The sequence below is a fragment of the Vairimorpha necatrix genome, chromosome 1, assembly GCF_036630325.1.
Source record: "Vairimorpha necatrix chromosome 1, complete sequence".
Taxonomy (NCBI): domain Eukaryota; kingdom Fungi; phylum Microsporidia; family Nosematidae; genus Vairimorpha; species Vairimorpha necatrix.
In genome coordinates this window covers 1,405,561-1,418,529 of record NC_088816.1, presented here as the reverse complement: position 1 = coordinate 1,418,529, position 12,969 = coordinate 1,405,561, and the positions used below count along the sequence as shown (strand labels likewise).

Genomic DNA, 12,969 nt, shown 5'->3' with positions numbered 1-12,969 from the left:
TTCGGCTTGTAATTGTAGAGAAAAGCCGCATGATTTGCAAACAAGTCGTATTATAATTCTTCTACTGCATGAGAGATTTCATCTTTAAGTTCTTATTTTCTCAATGGAAATTGCCTTTTTCAATTTGTTGTACGGCCATTTTACTTTATAATTAAAATTTTAAAATTTATGCATGGAAATATTTAATTTATTTATGCAATAAAACAAACAAACTGTAAATAAATTATACAATACAATCTTTTTATTACTAGACTATGTAAGTTACATACAAAAGAATATTTCCCCCTAATGAAAACAATCCAAATAAGTCAAATCAAAGAAGACGATTTCTCTCCTATAGAAATAATAGAAAATACCATCCTTCTTGATAGAAAGAACAGTCAGACGACTCTTTCAAATATAAAAGAAGTCTTACAAGACATTGAAGGACTAAGAGAAGCTCTATTTTTCAAACAAGAAAAATTGAAAATAGAATTACGCAGCATAAAAGATAAAATAAATGAAGAGAAAATTTTAGATTTGCATAAACAAGTAAATTCTTTAAAAATCGACCCACTTGGAGACACAAAAGAAGTTTTACAAAGAAACAAAGAAATCTTCGAATTAAAACTTCTCAATAAAGTTTTAAATTACACGATAGAAATAGAAAAAGGAAATTTCCAAGTTTTATCTTCTTTACTTAAAAGTGAAGACAAAGACGATTGGAAATTTCTATGCTTTTTTATAAACCACACACTTGAAATATTTGAAGATGAAAATAAAACTAAACTTCTTGAAATTTCTAAAGATATCCAAGACAAATTAATAAAGACATTTGAAGAATCAAATAAAATGAATAATAAGACAATGATGAAATCTACTTATATTGCATTAAATGAACTAGATAAGAATAATACGCTTCTTTATGCGTATATTTATGAAATGCCCATTTTCAAAGAGATTTATAAAATGAGTCATCCGTCTTGTGACGAAATTGACATTGAACTTTATGACGAAGAAAATAACACTTTTCTGAATTTTCTAAATGAATTGAAAATTTCTTACCAGGAGAAATTTGTAGATATTTCTGAAATATTCCCGAATTACGAAGAAGTTTATAAAATTGTAAATAAGAAAATATTTTATGATTTGGTTTTTCCTACCCTGGAGAAATTTCTACAAGGAACATCTTCTTTCATATTTTTGTATTCGATAGAAAATTCTTATAAAAATATTGAACAATTAGGGATTTTTATAGAAAGTTTATCAGATAATTTTGATTATAAAAAAGTCCTGGACGATTTAAGTTTCAAATATTCTGCACTTTGTATTGACAAAGAGAGAAATTTCTTCTCAGAAATTTTTAATAAGATCGTATTTGGGAAACAGACTTCTTATAAATATATTTTGAAGAATGACGTCATTTCATATTCTAAAGATTATAATTTTATTATTGATACCATTTTATTATTAATAGATCTTTTTAATACAAGAAGATTTCTTTATAATGATGAAGATTTAGAAGACATGTTTGTTTTTTACCAAGAATATTTTAATAAATTCGTAGATTTGATAAATGAAGACATGACAGATAAAATTAGTACAATTTTTCAGATACAAAAGATAAGAAATCAAATTAAGAAATATTTTAAAGAAGATTTTTATAAATTAGAAATCTTCAAAAATAAAACAGAAGAAATATTTTCTTCTTGTTTGAAAATTAAACTTCAAGAATGTGAAATTAGAATTAAGAAATTTATTTCTCAGATTTTATTTTATAGACCTGATTCTGATAATTCTGTAATTAATTATTTGAAAGGTCAAATATTTGAATCTAAGAAAATTAGAGGAAATTTACAAATGAAATTTGTAGTGGAAATTTATAAAATGACGTATTTTCTTATAAAACAGAGAATTTTTAATTTAAAGTTTTCTATTAGTCAGAAGAGGAATCTTAAAGATTTTATAGAGAAAATGTGTCATATTGTATTTCTTACGGGGAATTATGAGATTATAAGTTTATATAAATATTTAGAGAATATTGTAATAATAATAATTACAGATAAAAATAATATTAAGGAAGTACAAGAGAATATAAAATTAAAGATAAGCAAAGAAGATCTTAAGAATTCCCTGAAATGTCGTAATGATAAATCTAAAGAGGCATCAAATGAAATATAAAAGCCTCTATTAAGATACATTAAGATTCATTGGATATATTTTAATAGGTCATATATTTTAAATATCTTTAATGCATTTTAAATTTGTTAGATGCATTTTAAATATGTTAGATTTAATAAAACAACTTGTTAGATTTTTATAAGAAATTTGTTAGATTTAATAATAAGATATTAAATCTCTAAACTAAATAGGTTAGATTAATTCAGATTTATAATTTTACAATAAAACCTTCATACTTATTGATTTTTGCTTAAATGTAATTTTGTAAATTAAAAAAATCTAAAATTTCTTGTCTTTTTGTTTTATCTTTTCTACAAAGTTTGTTAATTTTATCATAAAACTCTGTATCTTTAAATATCTTCATTTCTATAAATTTCTTCTTTAAATCTCCAAATTCTTCATAAGAAATCTCAAGTTTCTTACAAATTTCTAATTCTTGTCCACTAAGTGCCATTTGATAATTTATCTTATTTTCTTTATCCTTAAAAACCTCTTTTTCTTCACAAATCCCTTTAATAAATTCTTCATATTTTTCTACTGAAAGATATTCAAGTAGAAATTTATATTTCTCAATATCCAAATATTTACTCATTTCTTTTTCAAATTCCTTATTCTTATTAATTTCTAATAATCCTTTCTTTAAAATTATATCTTTTCTATAATTCCTCATTTGTATTATATTTTTATATCCTTTTAATATACAATTCTTAGCTTTTATGTCTATTTCTTCATCACTGTCTGTGAAATCCATGTCTTTTATTATTTCCTCGTAATCATTCATAAATTCAACATCGAAATCTTCTCTATTATTCATATAAATAGATATTTTACTTCTAAATGGATTACTAGTTCTTTCATTGATTTTTAAATTGGAAATTGAATTATTTTTTATATTTAACATTTTATAAAAAAATATTTCTACTTCTTCTTCAGATTTAGTGCCTATAGATTTGGAAATATTGTCCCAATTTCCTAGACCAAATTTGTCAAGAGAATTGTAAAATAATAATTCTTCGAGAATATTCCAATCTTCAGTGATTTTTAAGGAATAATTTATTACTCTGAAATCGTGTGTCTTTTTATGGATTTTGGTCTCTAAATTGTCCCGGAAGCAGTAAATGCATTGGTCTATTTTACAAGTAGTGCATTGGATTAGAGGATCTTGATTTATGGAAATGAAACAGAAGTCACAGACTACAGTTAAGATATTTGTATTACCAATGTTAGATATTGTCATGGGGTAAAAAAATCTAAATTGAGATTGATTTCGAATTCATTATAAGGGGCTTATTTTTATGCCTCTGTGTTTTATTATAGAATTATTAATTTAAAAGTACACAGTTATATTTCAAGTGGGTTGGTTTGTTTCATGATGACGATTTTTATTCGGATAGATCTATTAATATATGACATAACAGTTATATTTCATGTGGGTTGGTTTGTTTTATGGACTTTTATTCAGATAGAACTATCTAAGTATGACATAACAGTTATATTTCATGTGGGTTGGTTTTTATTCGGATAGAACAAATAATATTAAAATACACAGCTATATTTCATGTGAGTTGATTTTTATTTATGATAGAACTATCCATATATAAAATCATAATAATTATTAAATTGATTTTTTTTCATGCTATTTTTTTTTTCTTCTCTATTTATGCTTTTTTGCATAAAAAAATAGACCGGTCTTTTATAGCCCACGTCATAAATAAAACAACAAATTCATTATAAATTCCACTTTATTTTTTAATTAAATATTATTATTTCATCATTATTTCTCATCCATATTCCACAACTTCCAAAATCTGCTATAACATCCTCAATCTCATTTTTACTATAAATTCCTTCTGTCGCTCTCCATAAATCTTCCAATTTTACAAATTTCTTATTTTCTTCTTCTTTGTAAACCAGAGATAAAATAAGAAGATAAATTTTCCTCTTATTAGACATAGTCTCTGTTTTCTTTCTAGTACATGGCACTTTAGTGACTTCCATAAGTCTCAGAGTTTCGTCTACATCTCCGTCAGTGACTTGATCTGAGTGACGAAGTCGCGCATGAGAAATTGCCATTCTTATTAGAGACAATAAATATCTTGGAGTTACATTGTCATTTTCTTTACGAGCGTGTACATAGGCGTCAATAAATCTCTGAGATAAATCAGAAGGAATTACAGGATTAAAAGACTTGGCTTTTTGTATAAATTCTCTGATGTCTCTGTAGTCTACAGTGTCATTCTCTGTTTCATTGAAATGTAAAGAAGTGACGTGTTCAGCAAGTGCCTCGTCTTTTTGTAAATCCGCGTCATCTTTCAACACCACCAAAATGTCAAATCTTGACAATAAAGAACACGGCAAACCCACATTGTATTCTACACTGTATCTTGGGTCATATTTCCCTTTTACTGGGTTTGCTGCTCCTAATATTGCGCATCTTGCGTTTAATTTCGTGTTTATTCCCGCTTTGCTTATTGACACGCTTTGCTGTTCCATAACTTCGTGGATGCTCACCCTGTCAAATTCGCTCATTTTGTCCAATTCGTCGATACAGCAAATTCCCATGTCTGACAAGACGAGAGCCCCTCCTTCTAAAATGACTTCATTAGTAATTGGGTCTTTATTTACAGAAGCAGTCAAGCCCACGCCACTTGACCCTCTTCCTGTGGTATAAATTCCTCTTTTACTTATTTTTACTACTGTTTTTAAAAGTTGACTTTTCGCTATTCCCGGGTCTCCCAACAGGAGGACATTTATGTCTCCTCTAATTTTCATACCATCACTTTTTGTTTTAGTCTGAGCTCCTACCATCATCATTAATAATATTTTCTTTACATCTTCCATACCATAAATCTCTGGCGCTATATTTTTGACTAATTGGTCAATTGTCAAATTTATATTTAGATTTTTATATTCTACTTTAGTAGTCTGAATATCAGTGGCGAGTACATAAGTGTCAGTTAATAAACCCGCTTTTAGTTTTTTCATCCCGTAATACGGTTTAGGCATGAATATGCCGCCTATTATGACGACATCTCCCGGTAGACATTTTTCTGTTGATGTTCCGTAACATTCCACTTTGATCATCCTGGGAATGGAACCCTGTGGCACATCTCCAGAAAGTTCTTGGATGACTAAACTTTGAAATTTTAAGAATTTGCTGCCTCTAGTCACGAGAATTAAAGTGCCTTTGACTTTCTTGATTTTACATTTCTCACTAGAACATTCTTCTAATAAATCGAAGACATCTCCATCAATTTGCTGGAATATTTCAGAGCCACAGCTCTCGCAAATATAGGTGGCGACTTTTATATTAGGTTTTACTTGACTTATTTTAGTGACAATACCACTGACTTTTATTAGTGTCCCAATATCTTCAGACTTGATTTGTCTTACACTCATAATTTTGGAATTTGATCTCGGGATCAAATTCAAGAAATAATTTCTAATTAAAAAAGACGGGAGGAAATCTGTGATCTTTTGGTCAGGGAATTTCTCTTTAAATCTTGAAATTCTGTGATAAAAGAAAACATCCTCGTCATTGTCTCCTATTAGATAGTCGCCTTCTGTAAATAAAATGTCGTCTATGACTTTATAAAATAAATTTAAATAAGAAAAGGCATTCTTTTCTATTCTAGAGACAATACCAGTCTCGTCGAAAATAGAGAGATCGTCTAGATTTATTTGCAAGCAGGGCTTGTGTTCACGAATCTGTTCAAGATAAGTGTGCTCATTTCCTTCATTGTAAAAAACAATAAATTTGTGGATAAGATCAGTGTCATTAGAATAATTTATATCTGATTCGAAGACTTTTAGATCTGTGATTTTATTCATTGGGGTAAAAAGAAAACTAAAAAAAAATTGAACAGTAAGATTTTATTATATTTATAAAGTGTTATAATATTTAGTAAAAAAAAAATATTTAGTTTTTTTGATGTGTTATAATATTTATTCAAGATGTGTTATTATATTATATTCAAGATGTGTTATTATATTTAGTTAAAAAATACTATTTAGTTTAAGACGTTTAAAATTTTTTTTAAAAAAAATTATATTTGTATTAGTAAATAAAACTCAATCCAATTATTAGAATATAATATAAATTTATTGTTTTACTTTGATTTTCTTCGTTTTTAACCCATTTTTTAAAGAAAAAATGCTCAATAAGATCGATTATTTGTTAAAATTTTTAGACACAAAATATTTTAGAAATAATCCAGAATACATACAAAAATGGCAAGAAATTTATCATGAACACGACAAAGACATCAAAATCTTATTCCTTATGAAATATAAAAAGATCTCCGCAGACTACCACTGGATTTATATCGAATTATCTACCTGGTTCAGTCTGAAAGATAAACCAAATATCTCAGTCTACATCCTCGAAGAGGCACTAAAGAATCAAGTGTATGACCAGTCAATAATAAAAAATGAATTAGAGAAATATAAAGAAATAAAGCCTTGTAGTCCGAGTGAAGCCCTACGGTATCTTAACCCAGTGTCATTTACAGTATTTGGGAAGGTATGGAATGAAATAAGGAAAGTGGCATGTTATAATGAAGACATTTACAAAGGGAATATGTCATTCGAGGAGTACAGGCTTAATAAAAAGCGGAAAATAGAAGATGATCATAAAAGAACACAAGATAAAAGAATATGTTTGTATAAACAACCAAAACATGAACAAAATCAAATGAATCAAGACAATTATAATAAAATGATGTGTTTGTATAGACAAAATAATAGAATAAATCTATTTAGTCATAAAATGAAATCTTTGACTGATCAAAGGGAAGATGCTCCCTCTAACTTTTTGATAAATTTAGAGTCTGCGCTCAAGTTCGCGCCAGATCTCGTCAAATTATCATTCCTCAAAGATGTTTTAACTCTAGTAAAATCAGAAGAATTATTAGTCTCAAATATCCAAGACTTTTATATAACGAAAGATTTCCAAGTCGCATCGTCAAGTAAGAAAGATGACCTTTTTGACTCTGAGAAATGTGCCACGTGTCTAATTTCTTTATTCTCAGAATATTTAGAAATTTCTCCGTCTGATTTTTGTATAGAAAATGTCTTGTACGATATAAGTCAAGTACTGCGTGTAAATAACATGAAGATCAGGATGATTAAATATCAAATATTTCTATACGAGAATCAACTTATAAATAGATAAATTAAGTAAATAAATTCAAAATTTGGTTTTGTATCAATGTCTCGAGCACAGGTCATCTCAAAAAGTGAAATTTAATTTTAAAACCATGGTATCTGCTCCAGGGGAGTTTATAGTACAATTTATAAAAACTTGCTTTATGAAAGTAAATCCATTTGTTATAGATTTCTAATTTATATTTCAGTTGGTATTGATTTTTTACCTATCTTAAAATTATAAATATTTTTCATCTTAAATTTTCTTGAGTGAAAATAAATTAATTTAATTACAACCAGTTTATATGTGGCAATCATATTCTCGATGATATTTTACACAATAGTAAATTCATAAATCTAGATATTCTAACAAAGAAACTCGTACTATAAATTATTAAAACAATCTACACATGAATTTAATAATTGTACAACTATGTTTATTTGAATTATAAACTCTGCCAAGTTTTGTTTATAAGAAAAAAAAAAGTAACTCAATTATACATTTACCAAATTCATTGACGTAATTTCTTAATTTTTTTCAAAAATTGAATATTAGGCAAAATAACTAAAAGTGGCTTAAGTCAAAAATAATCGGTCTTAATTTTAACATTGTTGTCTTAGAATTGTGTCAAAATCGTTTTAAAAATGTTTTATAACCTATAAGAAATCATTCATCTATTATGAATGCATTTTTTGTATATTCTTAACAAACTTTTTTCGTCTCAAAGAATCTATTTACCTATACCCTTTTATCCAAGCCTTGTTTAGTTGTAATGTCGTACTACTGCTTATAAAAGTATATATCCCATTATCTCATAAAATAATTGTAATAAAGATTTTGATGCAGAATGTACTCGGCATTGCATTTATAGACAAATGTTTAAAGAATAAGGCCCAGTTTTTAGTGTACTAAATTCTGCGTAGAGATATTTTACAAGTATCTAGTAAGAGTTCTATTTAAATTTTCAACTTGGTCTCTGAGGGTGTCTGGGTCAGCTATTGGCTAGTAAAATTTTATTCTGCTCGCAAATTTCTGATAGAAGTAAACTTTTAGTTTTTTCCAACGTCGAATTGGAGTTTACTGCTTTCCCGTGGCCATTATAAGTATATTTAAGTATAATTAAACTTTGTTTCGGTTTAGATTTTATAACAGAAGTAAATGCGTACTTATAATACATAATTGTAGCCGATTGTAACCAAATATGTCCTTTGTTTTGATCGGCATAGACCCTCATGTCTACTAGTTCGACGATGACTCGCTAAAGTTACCTTTGATTAAAATTTGCTTATATTGATTTGTTATAAAATTGATCTGTAAACAAACATTGCACTCTTTGCAAACCTCTCGCACAATACTTCTTTGAAATATTTAAGTTAAATTGCTAACACAACTTATATTGTCAATTTTCGTAATTCATATAGACTGTGGCATACTTTCTACTAAAGTTAGTTTGTGCAAGCCAGTAATATCCCTAAGAAGACTATATTATCTACAAAAAGAAACCTTTTCGACTTATTTTTTAGCCTATACCTTACTTGCTTGTCGATGATTATACTCAAATTATCACTTTACAGTATTTTAACAAGAAGATCATATTTCTTAATTTTATACATGGGACAAATATTTTTTTTCAAAAATACGTATAAATGACTATAATATTTCTAGTTAAGTTGTTTATCTCGGTGTTTGTCTTTAAGTTTGTCACGCGGGCTTAATAAATTAATGATAAATAAAAGTTTCTTATCTTTTCAATTTGTTTCTATGTTCTTTTTCTTCTTTTAAATTGCTTTTTAGATATTTTTTTTCATTTGTTTTAAGATTTCTATTTTTTACAGCTCTTTCATTTTTTTTCTATAATTTGTTTTAATTTTGTTTATATGATTTTTTATTCTATACCCATGCAGTTTTCTGCTTTATAATTTCGTTGTATTATTTCATTTCTTTCTTGTTACTACTTAGGTATTTTGTGTTTACTTTTTGATCTGTTTGGTATCATCTCGCTTATTGTTTTTTATACCCCATGGATTGTTCACTATTCTTTAAAGATATTATTAGAGTAATCCAATTTACAATATACCCAATGCTACAACTTTACGCTTACTTCGTTTTAGTGGGTCTCTATTGTTTAGAACAAAAAAAATTCGATGGGTGGGAAACTTTGCTCATATTTTTCTTCTATCATTTACTTGCCACTACAAAGGTAATATTTTATATGAAATTATTAATTAATGAAGGATACAGCACATTAGAATTATTTCCTGTCATTACTGAAGGAGATCGTAAATTAGATTTGGAAGGTATCAACTTATTTCTAGAAGAAGACATTTTAGTCAAAAATATGCAGAAACTTAAAAACTGTCATATTTGTAAAACTTATAAACCACCAAGGGCACATCATTGTTCGATTTGTAACAGATGCTATCTCAAATTTGATCATCATTGTATATTTCTAGACACTTGTATTGGGTTTCATAACTACAAGTTTTATTATCAATTTCTCTTTTTGAACATGTGCACTTCTTTGTTCTTCATTTTAGTAACCTCAATGCAATTAAGGAAAAATTTGATGACTTCCTTAAGGGTAAATTATATCGTCTCTATTTCTTTAATATCTGTGTTTATGCTGATAATTTTATTTATATTCGTTTTTCACACAAGAACAATTTCGAATAATGAGACACTAGTGGAATTTAGAGCATTAAATTCTTACATTATGGGAGATCACAGGTATGTCCACATATTCCAAGAAGGGGCTATTACTAATTATACGAATAGTAATAATAGAAAAGTATTAAATCCATATAATTTATCTACTAAAGAAAACTGGATACAAGTATTTGGGTATAAATATTTTGACTGGATTAAACCCACAATGTCTTCTATAGGAGATGGGACCTCTTTCCCTAAAAACTACACAGATTTAGAAATGGAATACGTGAATAAATAAAAAAAATATTTTATGCAATTTATAGTATTGCGAATTTGTTTGTATCAAATTTGTTTGTTTTATATTTATGCAAAATCAAATAAGTAAAATTGTATTTGACATATTAATTTTACGTGAAATAAAATTGTGACATATTAATTTATATAGCATAATCAAATATTTTATTTTATAAATTTATATAAAATTAATTTATTTATTTATGTTTATTTTATGTATTTGCTTACTATTCTAACATACTCTTTCGTAGTACACAATGAATCTACAAATACTATCTTTTTCTCATTTCTCTTAAATAAATAACTAGAAGGATGAATATAAACCTTCTTATTGGTTCCTAAATGTCTATAAGCCCCATCTTCTTCTTTTATAGACAAATTATGCTCAAAAGATTTACTAAATATTTTTTCTAATAATTCAAAATCTCCTTTTTTATTTTTATTTAAACTTTTATAAATTTTATGCGCTTTCTCAAGATTTTTCAAGGAAACATCTTTCAATTTGCAAAAATCTTTTTTATTTTTTGAATTTATAAATTCATTAAATAAATCTACCAGATATTTTATATCTGATTTATAAACTAATTTATCTGTATTAATATTTCTTATAAAATTATAATTATCTATACTTATTAATGAGACAAGAATAGACCCATACATACCTAAATTATTATTTAAACAATCATCATAAAAACAACTTAAATGGATTTCTAAAGGATAACTCAGAATTCTATTTCCATGTTTAGTAATTTGTAAGTTTTCATTTATTAAATTTTTATTAAATAAAAATTTTAAAGATCTTTCCACGTTTTTTTGAGTTGGGAAATCTAGAAAGTCAAATTTGAAAATGTTGATTTTTCTTTGGATGAGTTGCAAAATGGGCCTTGACAAATCTGCGACGCAGATTTCAGGAATCAAATTTTGGAAATTTTTGTATGTTTTTTCTGTGTAAAGTCTGTAACAAATACCTGGTCCAGTTCTGTTACATCGTCCTAGTCTTTGGTCGGCCGATTCTTTAGAAATTTGAAGTATTCCGAAATAATTTATGCCATCATAAATTTTATTTTTTACTAGTCCTGTGTCTATGACATATTTTATTCCTGGAATAGTTAGAGAAGTTTCACAAATATTTGTACTTAGAATTATTTTTCTTAGATTTGATTTTTCATAAATTTTCGTCTGTTCTTCGTCACTGAGACTTGAGTAAATTTTTAATATTTTTATGCCGAGAATTTTCTTTAATAAAGTCGCGAGTTCATTGATGTCTTCTTCACCAGTCAAAAAGACCAAAATGTCTTTATTATTTTCAAAAGATATTTTTGATTTTTCTAACCAACTTAAATCGTTTTTATTATTATAAGCATTTTTAGTTTGACTATTATTCATTATGATTTCTTTAATAATCGTGTATGACTCTAAAATATAATCGGCCACAGGTGTCTCAGAATAAATTATTTCACAGGGGAAAGATTCCCCTGGTATCTCAAATACGCTTGCATTGAAATATTTCTGAATTTTACATGTGTCGACTGTCGCACTCATGAGTATTACTTTAGACTTTGTTTGTTTTAACAAACAAAGTAGTACATCAGTCCGGACTGATCTTTCATGTACTTCATCTACTATAATGTAATCGTATTCAGTCTCAAACACGTCATTTAAAAATGCCCCGTCCGTGTAAATTACTATTTTGTCATTTTTACTTATTTTCTTGTTAAATCTCATTTTATAGCCTACGTTTTCTGTGACATTCGACAAAGTCGAATGCAAAGAAGTCACTGCTATTCTTCTTGGTTGAATTATAGCAATATTTTTATTATTCAATAAAAGTGGAATATAAGTAGATTTACCACATCCTGTTGGTCCTTTTATTAAAGTGTATTTTGATGAATTAATACATTCTAAGATGTTTTGAGAATATTTTTCTATTAATAAATTGTACTTATAAAATTTAGACATTTTATGAGGGGAATGAATCTAAAAATCTATCAAATCATCTGATTTAAGAACAATCTCATTTTCAAAAATATCATCTGAGAAATCTACAAATGAGATATTATTATTATTTTTACATAACATTTTCCATGTCTCTTTTATTATTTCTTCATCTCCTAAAATATTCTTAGCCATTTTTATAATTAAATATCTATTTATATAAAGAAAATACTCCCTATTCTTATCTTTAATATATTTCATATCAAAAACACTGGGCAAAATTTTATTAAAAATTTTTCTAATATTTTTTTCTTTACAAAAATCAATAACTAATGCAAAAATTTGATTATCTGAATTTTTAAGAACTGAATTCGGGAAATATAAATTTCCCGAATTCTTAAAGCCTTTAAGTTCAGGAAGCGCAATTTTACTTTTTATTTCTAGACATTGATGAATTGTGATATTTGAATTAGTTGAGTTTTTTAAATAGGCAGTGATTTTATAAGTTTTAGTAGAAAAAATGAATTCATGCATAAAAAATAAAAGACAAAATTTTTAAGAAAAAAATGCATAAAAAAATAAAAAACAAAATATTAAGAAAAGAGGCATAAAAACAATACATTTAAATATTTAACAATACATAAGTATATTAGATATGGAATAGAATTTATGAGTTTTATTAAATTTGAAAAAAATAATATTTTGAGACTAGCGTATGCTTTCCCGTTTTGAAAACGGGATTGATATATTGTTCGTGGCATTTATTTTTACTTTATTTATTGAGT

The 12,969-nt window shown here is 26.6% G+C and overlaps 7 protein-coding genes across 7 annotated transcripts; 3 read left to right on the top strand and 4 right to left on the bottom strand.

The window, feature by feature from the left end:
• Nucleotides 1–288: 288 nt before the first annotated feature.
• VNE69_01342 (exocyst complex component SEC10) lies at nt 289–2,160 on the top strand (the record flags this gene model as incomplete). Its single annotated transcript, XM_065472478.1, has 1 exon — nt 289–2,160. One exon carries the CDS (start codon nt 289–291, stop codon nt 2,158–2,160), a length of 1,872 nt encoding a protein of 623 aa, XP_065328550.1.
• Nucleotides 2,161–2,410: 250 nt separating this feature from the next.
• VNE69_01341 (transcriptional adapter 2 (ADA2)) lies at nt 2,411–3,397 on the bottom strand (the record flags this gene model as incomplete). The annotated part of the gene is made up of 1 exon (XM_065472477.1): nt 2,411–3,397. The coding sequence occupies one exon, from the start codon at nt 3,395–3,397 to the stop codon at nt 2,411–2,413; it is 987 nt and encodes a 328-aa protein (XP_065328549.1).
• Nucleotides 3,398–3,909: 512 nt separating this feature from the next.
• VNE69_01340 (DNA replication licensing factor MCM7 (MCM7)) lies at nt 3,910–5,991 on the bottom strand (the record flags this gene model as incomplete). Its single annotated transcript, XM_065472476.1, has 1 exon — nt 3,910–5,991. One exon carries the CDS (start codon nt 5,989–5,991, stop codon nt 3,910–3,912), a length of 2,082 nt encoding a protein of 693 aa, XP_065328548.1.
• Nucleotides 5,992–6,313: 322 nt separating this feature from the next.
• On the top strand, nt 6,314–7,333 carry VNE69_01339 (uncharacterized protein; the record flags this gene model as incomplete). The annotated part of the gene is made up of 1 exon (XM_065472475.1): nt 6,314–7,333. The coding sequence occupies one exon, from the start codon at nt 6,314–6,316 to the stop codon at nt 7,331–7,333; it is 1,020 nt and encodes a 339-aa protein (XP_065328547.1).
• A 1,993-nt stretch (nt 7,334–9,326) lies between these two features.
• On the top strand, nt 9,327–10,253 carry VNE69_01338 (palmitoyltransferase (PFA3); the record flags this gene model as incomplete). The annotated part of the gene is made up of 1 exon (XM_065472474.1): nt 9,327–10,253. The coding sequence occupies one exon, from the start codon at nt 9,327–9,329 to the stop codon at nt 10,251–10,253; it is 927 nt and encodes a 308-aa protein (XP_065328546.1).
• A 203-nt stretch (nt 10,254–10,456) lies between these two features.
• VNE69_01337 (ATP-dependent RNA helicase (DHX8)) lies at nt 10,457–12,208 on the bottom strand (the record flags this gene model as incomplete). Its single annotated transcript, XM_065472473.1, has 1 exon — nt 10,457–12,208. One exon carries the CDS (start codon nt 12,206–12,208, stop codon nt 10,457–10,459), a length of 1,752 nt encoding a protein of 583 aa, XP_065328545.1.
• An 18-nt stretch (nt 12,209–12,226) lies between these two features.
• Nucleotides 12,227–12,718, bottom strand: VNE69_01336 (uncharacterized protein; the record flags this gene model as incomplete). Its single annotated transcript, XM_065472472.1, has 1 exon — nt 12,227–12,718. One exon carries the CDS (start codon nt 12,716–12,718, stop codon nt 12,227–12,229), a length of 492 nt encoding a protein of 163 aa, XP_065328544.1.
• Nucleotides 12,719–12,969: the final 251 nt, after the last annotated feature.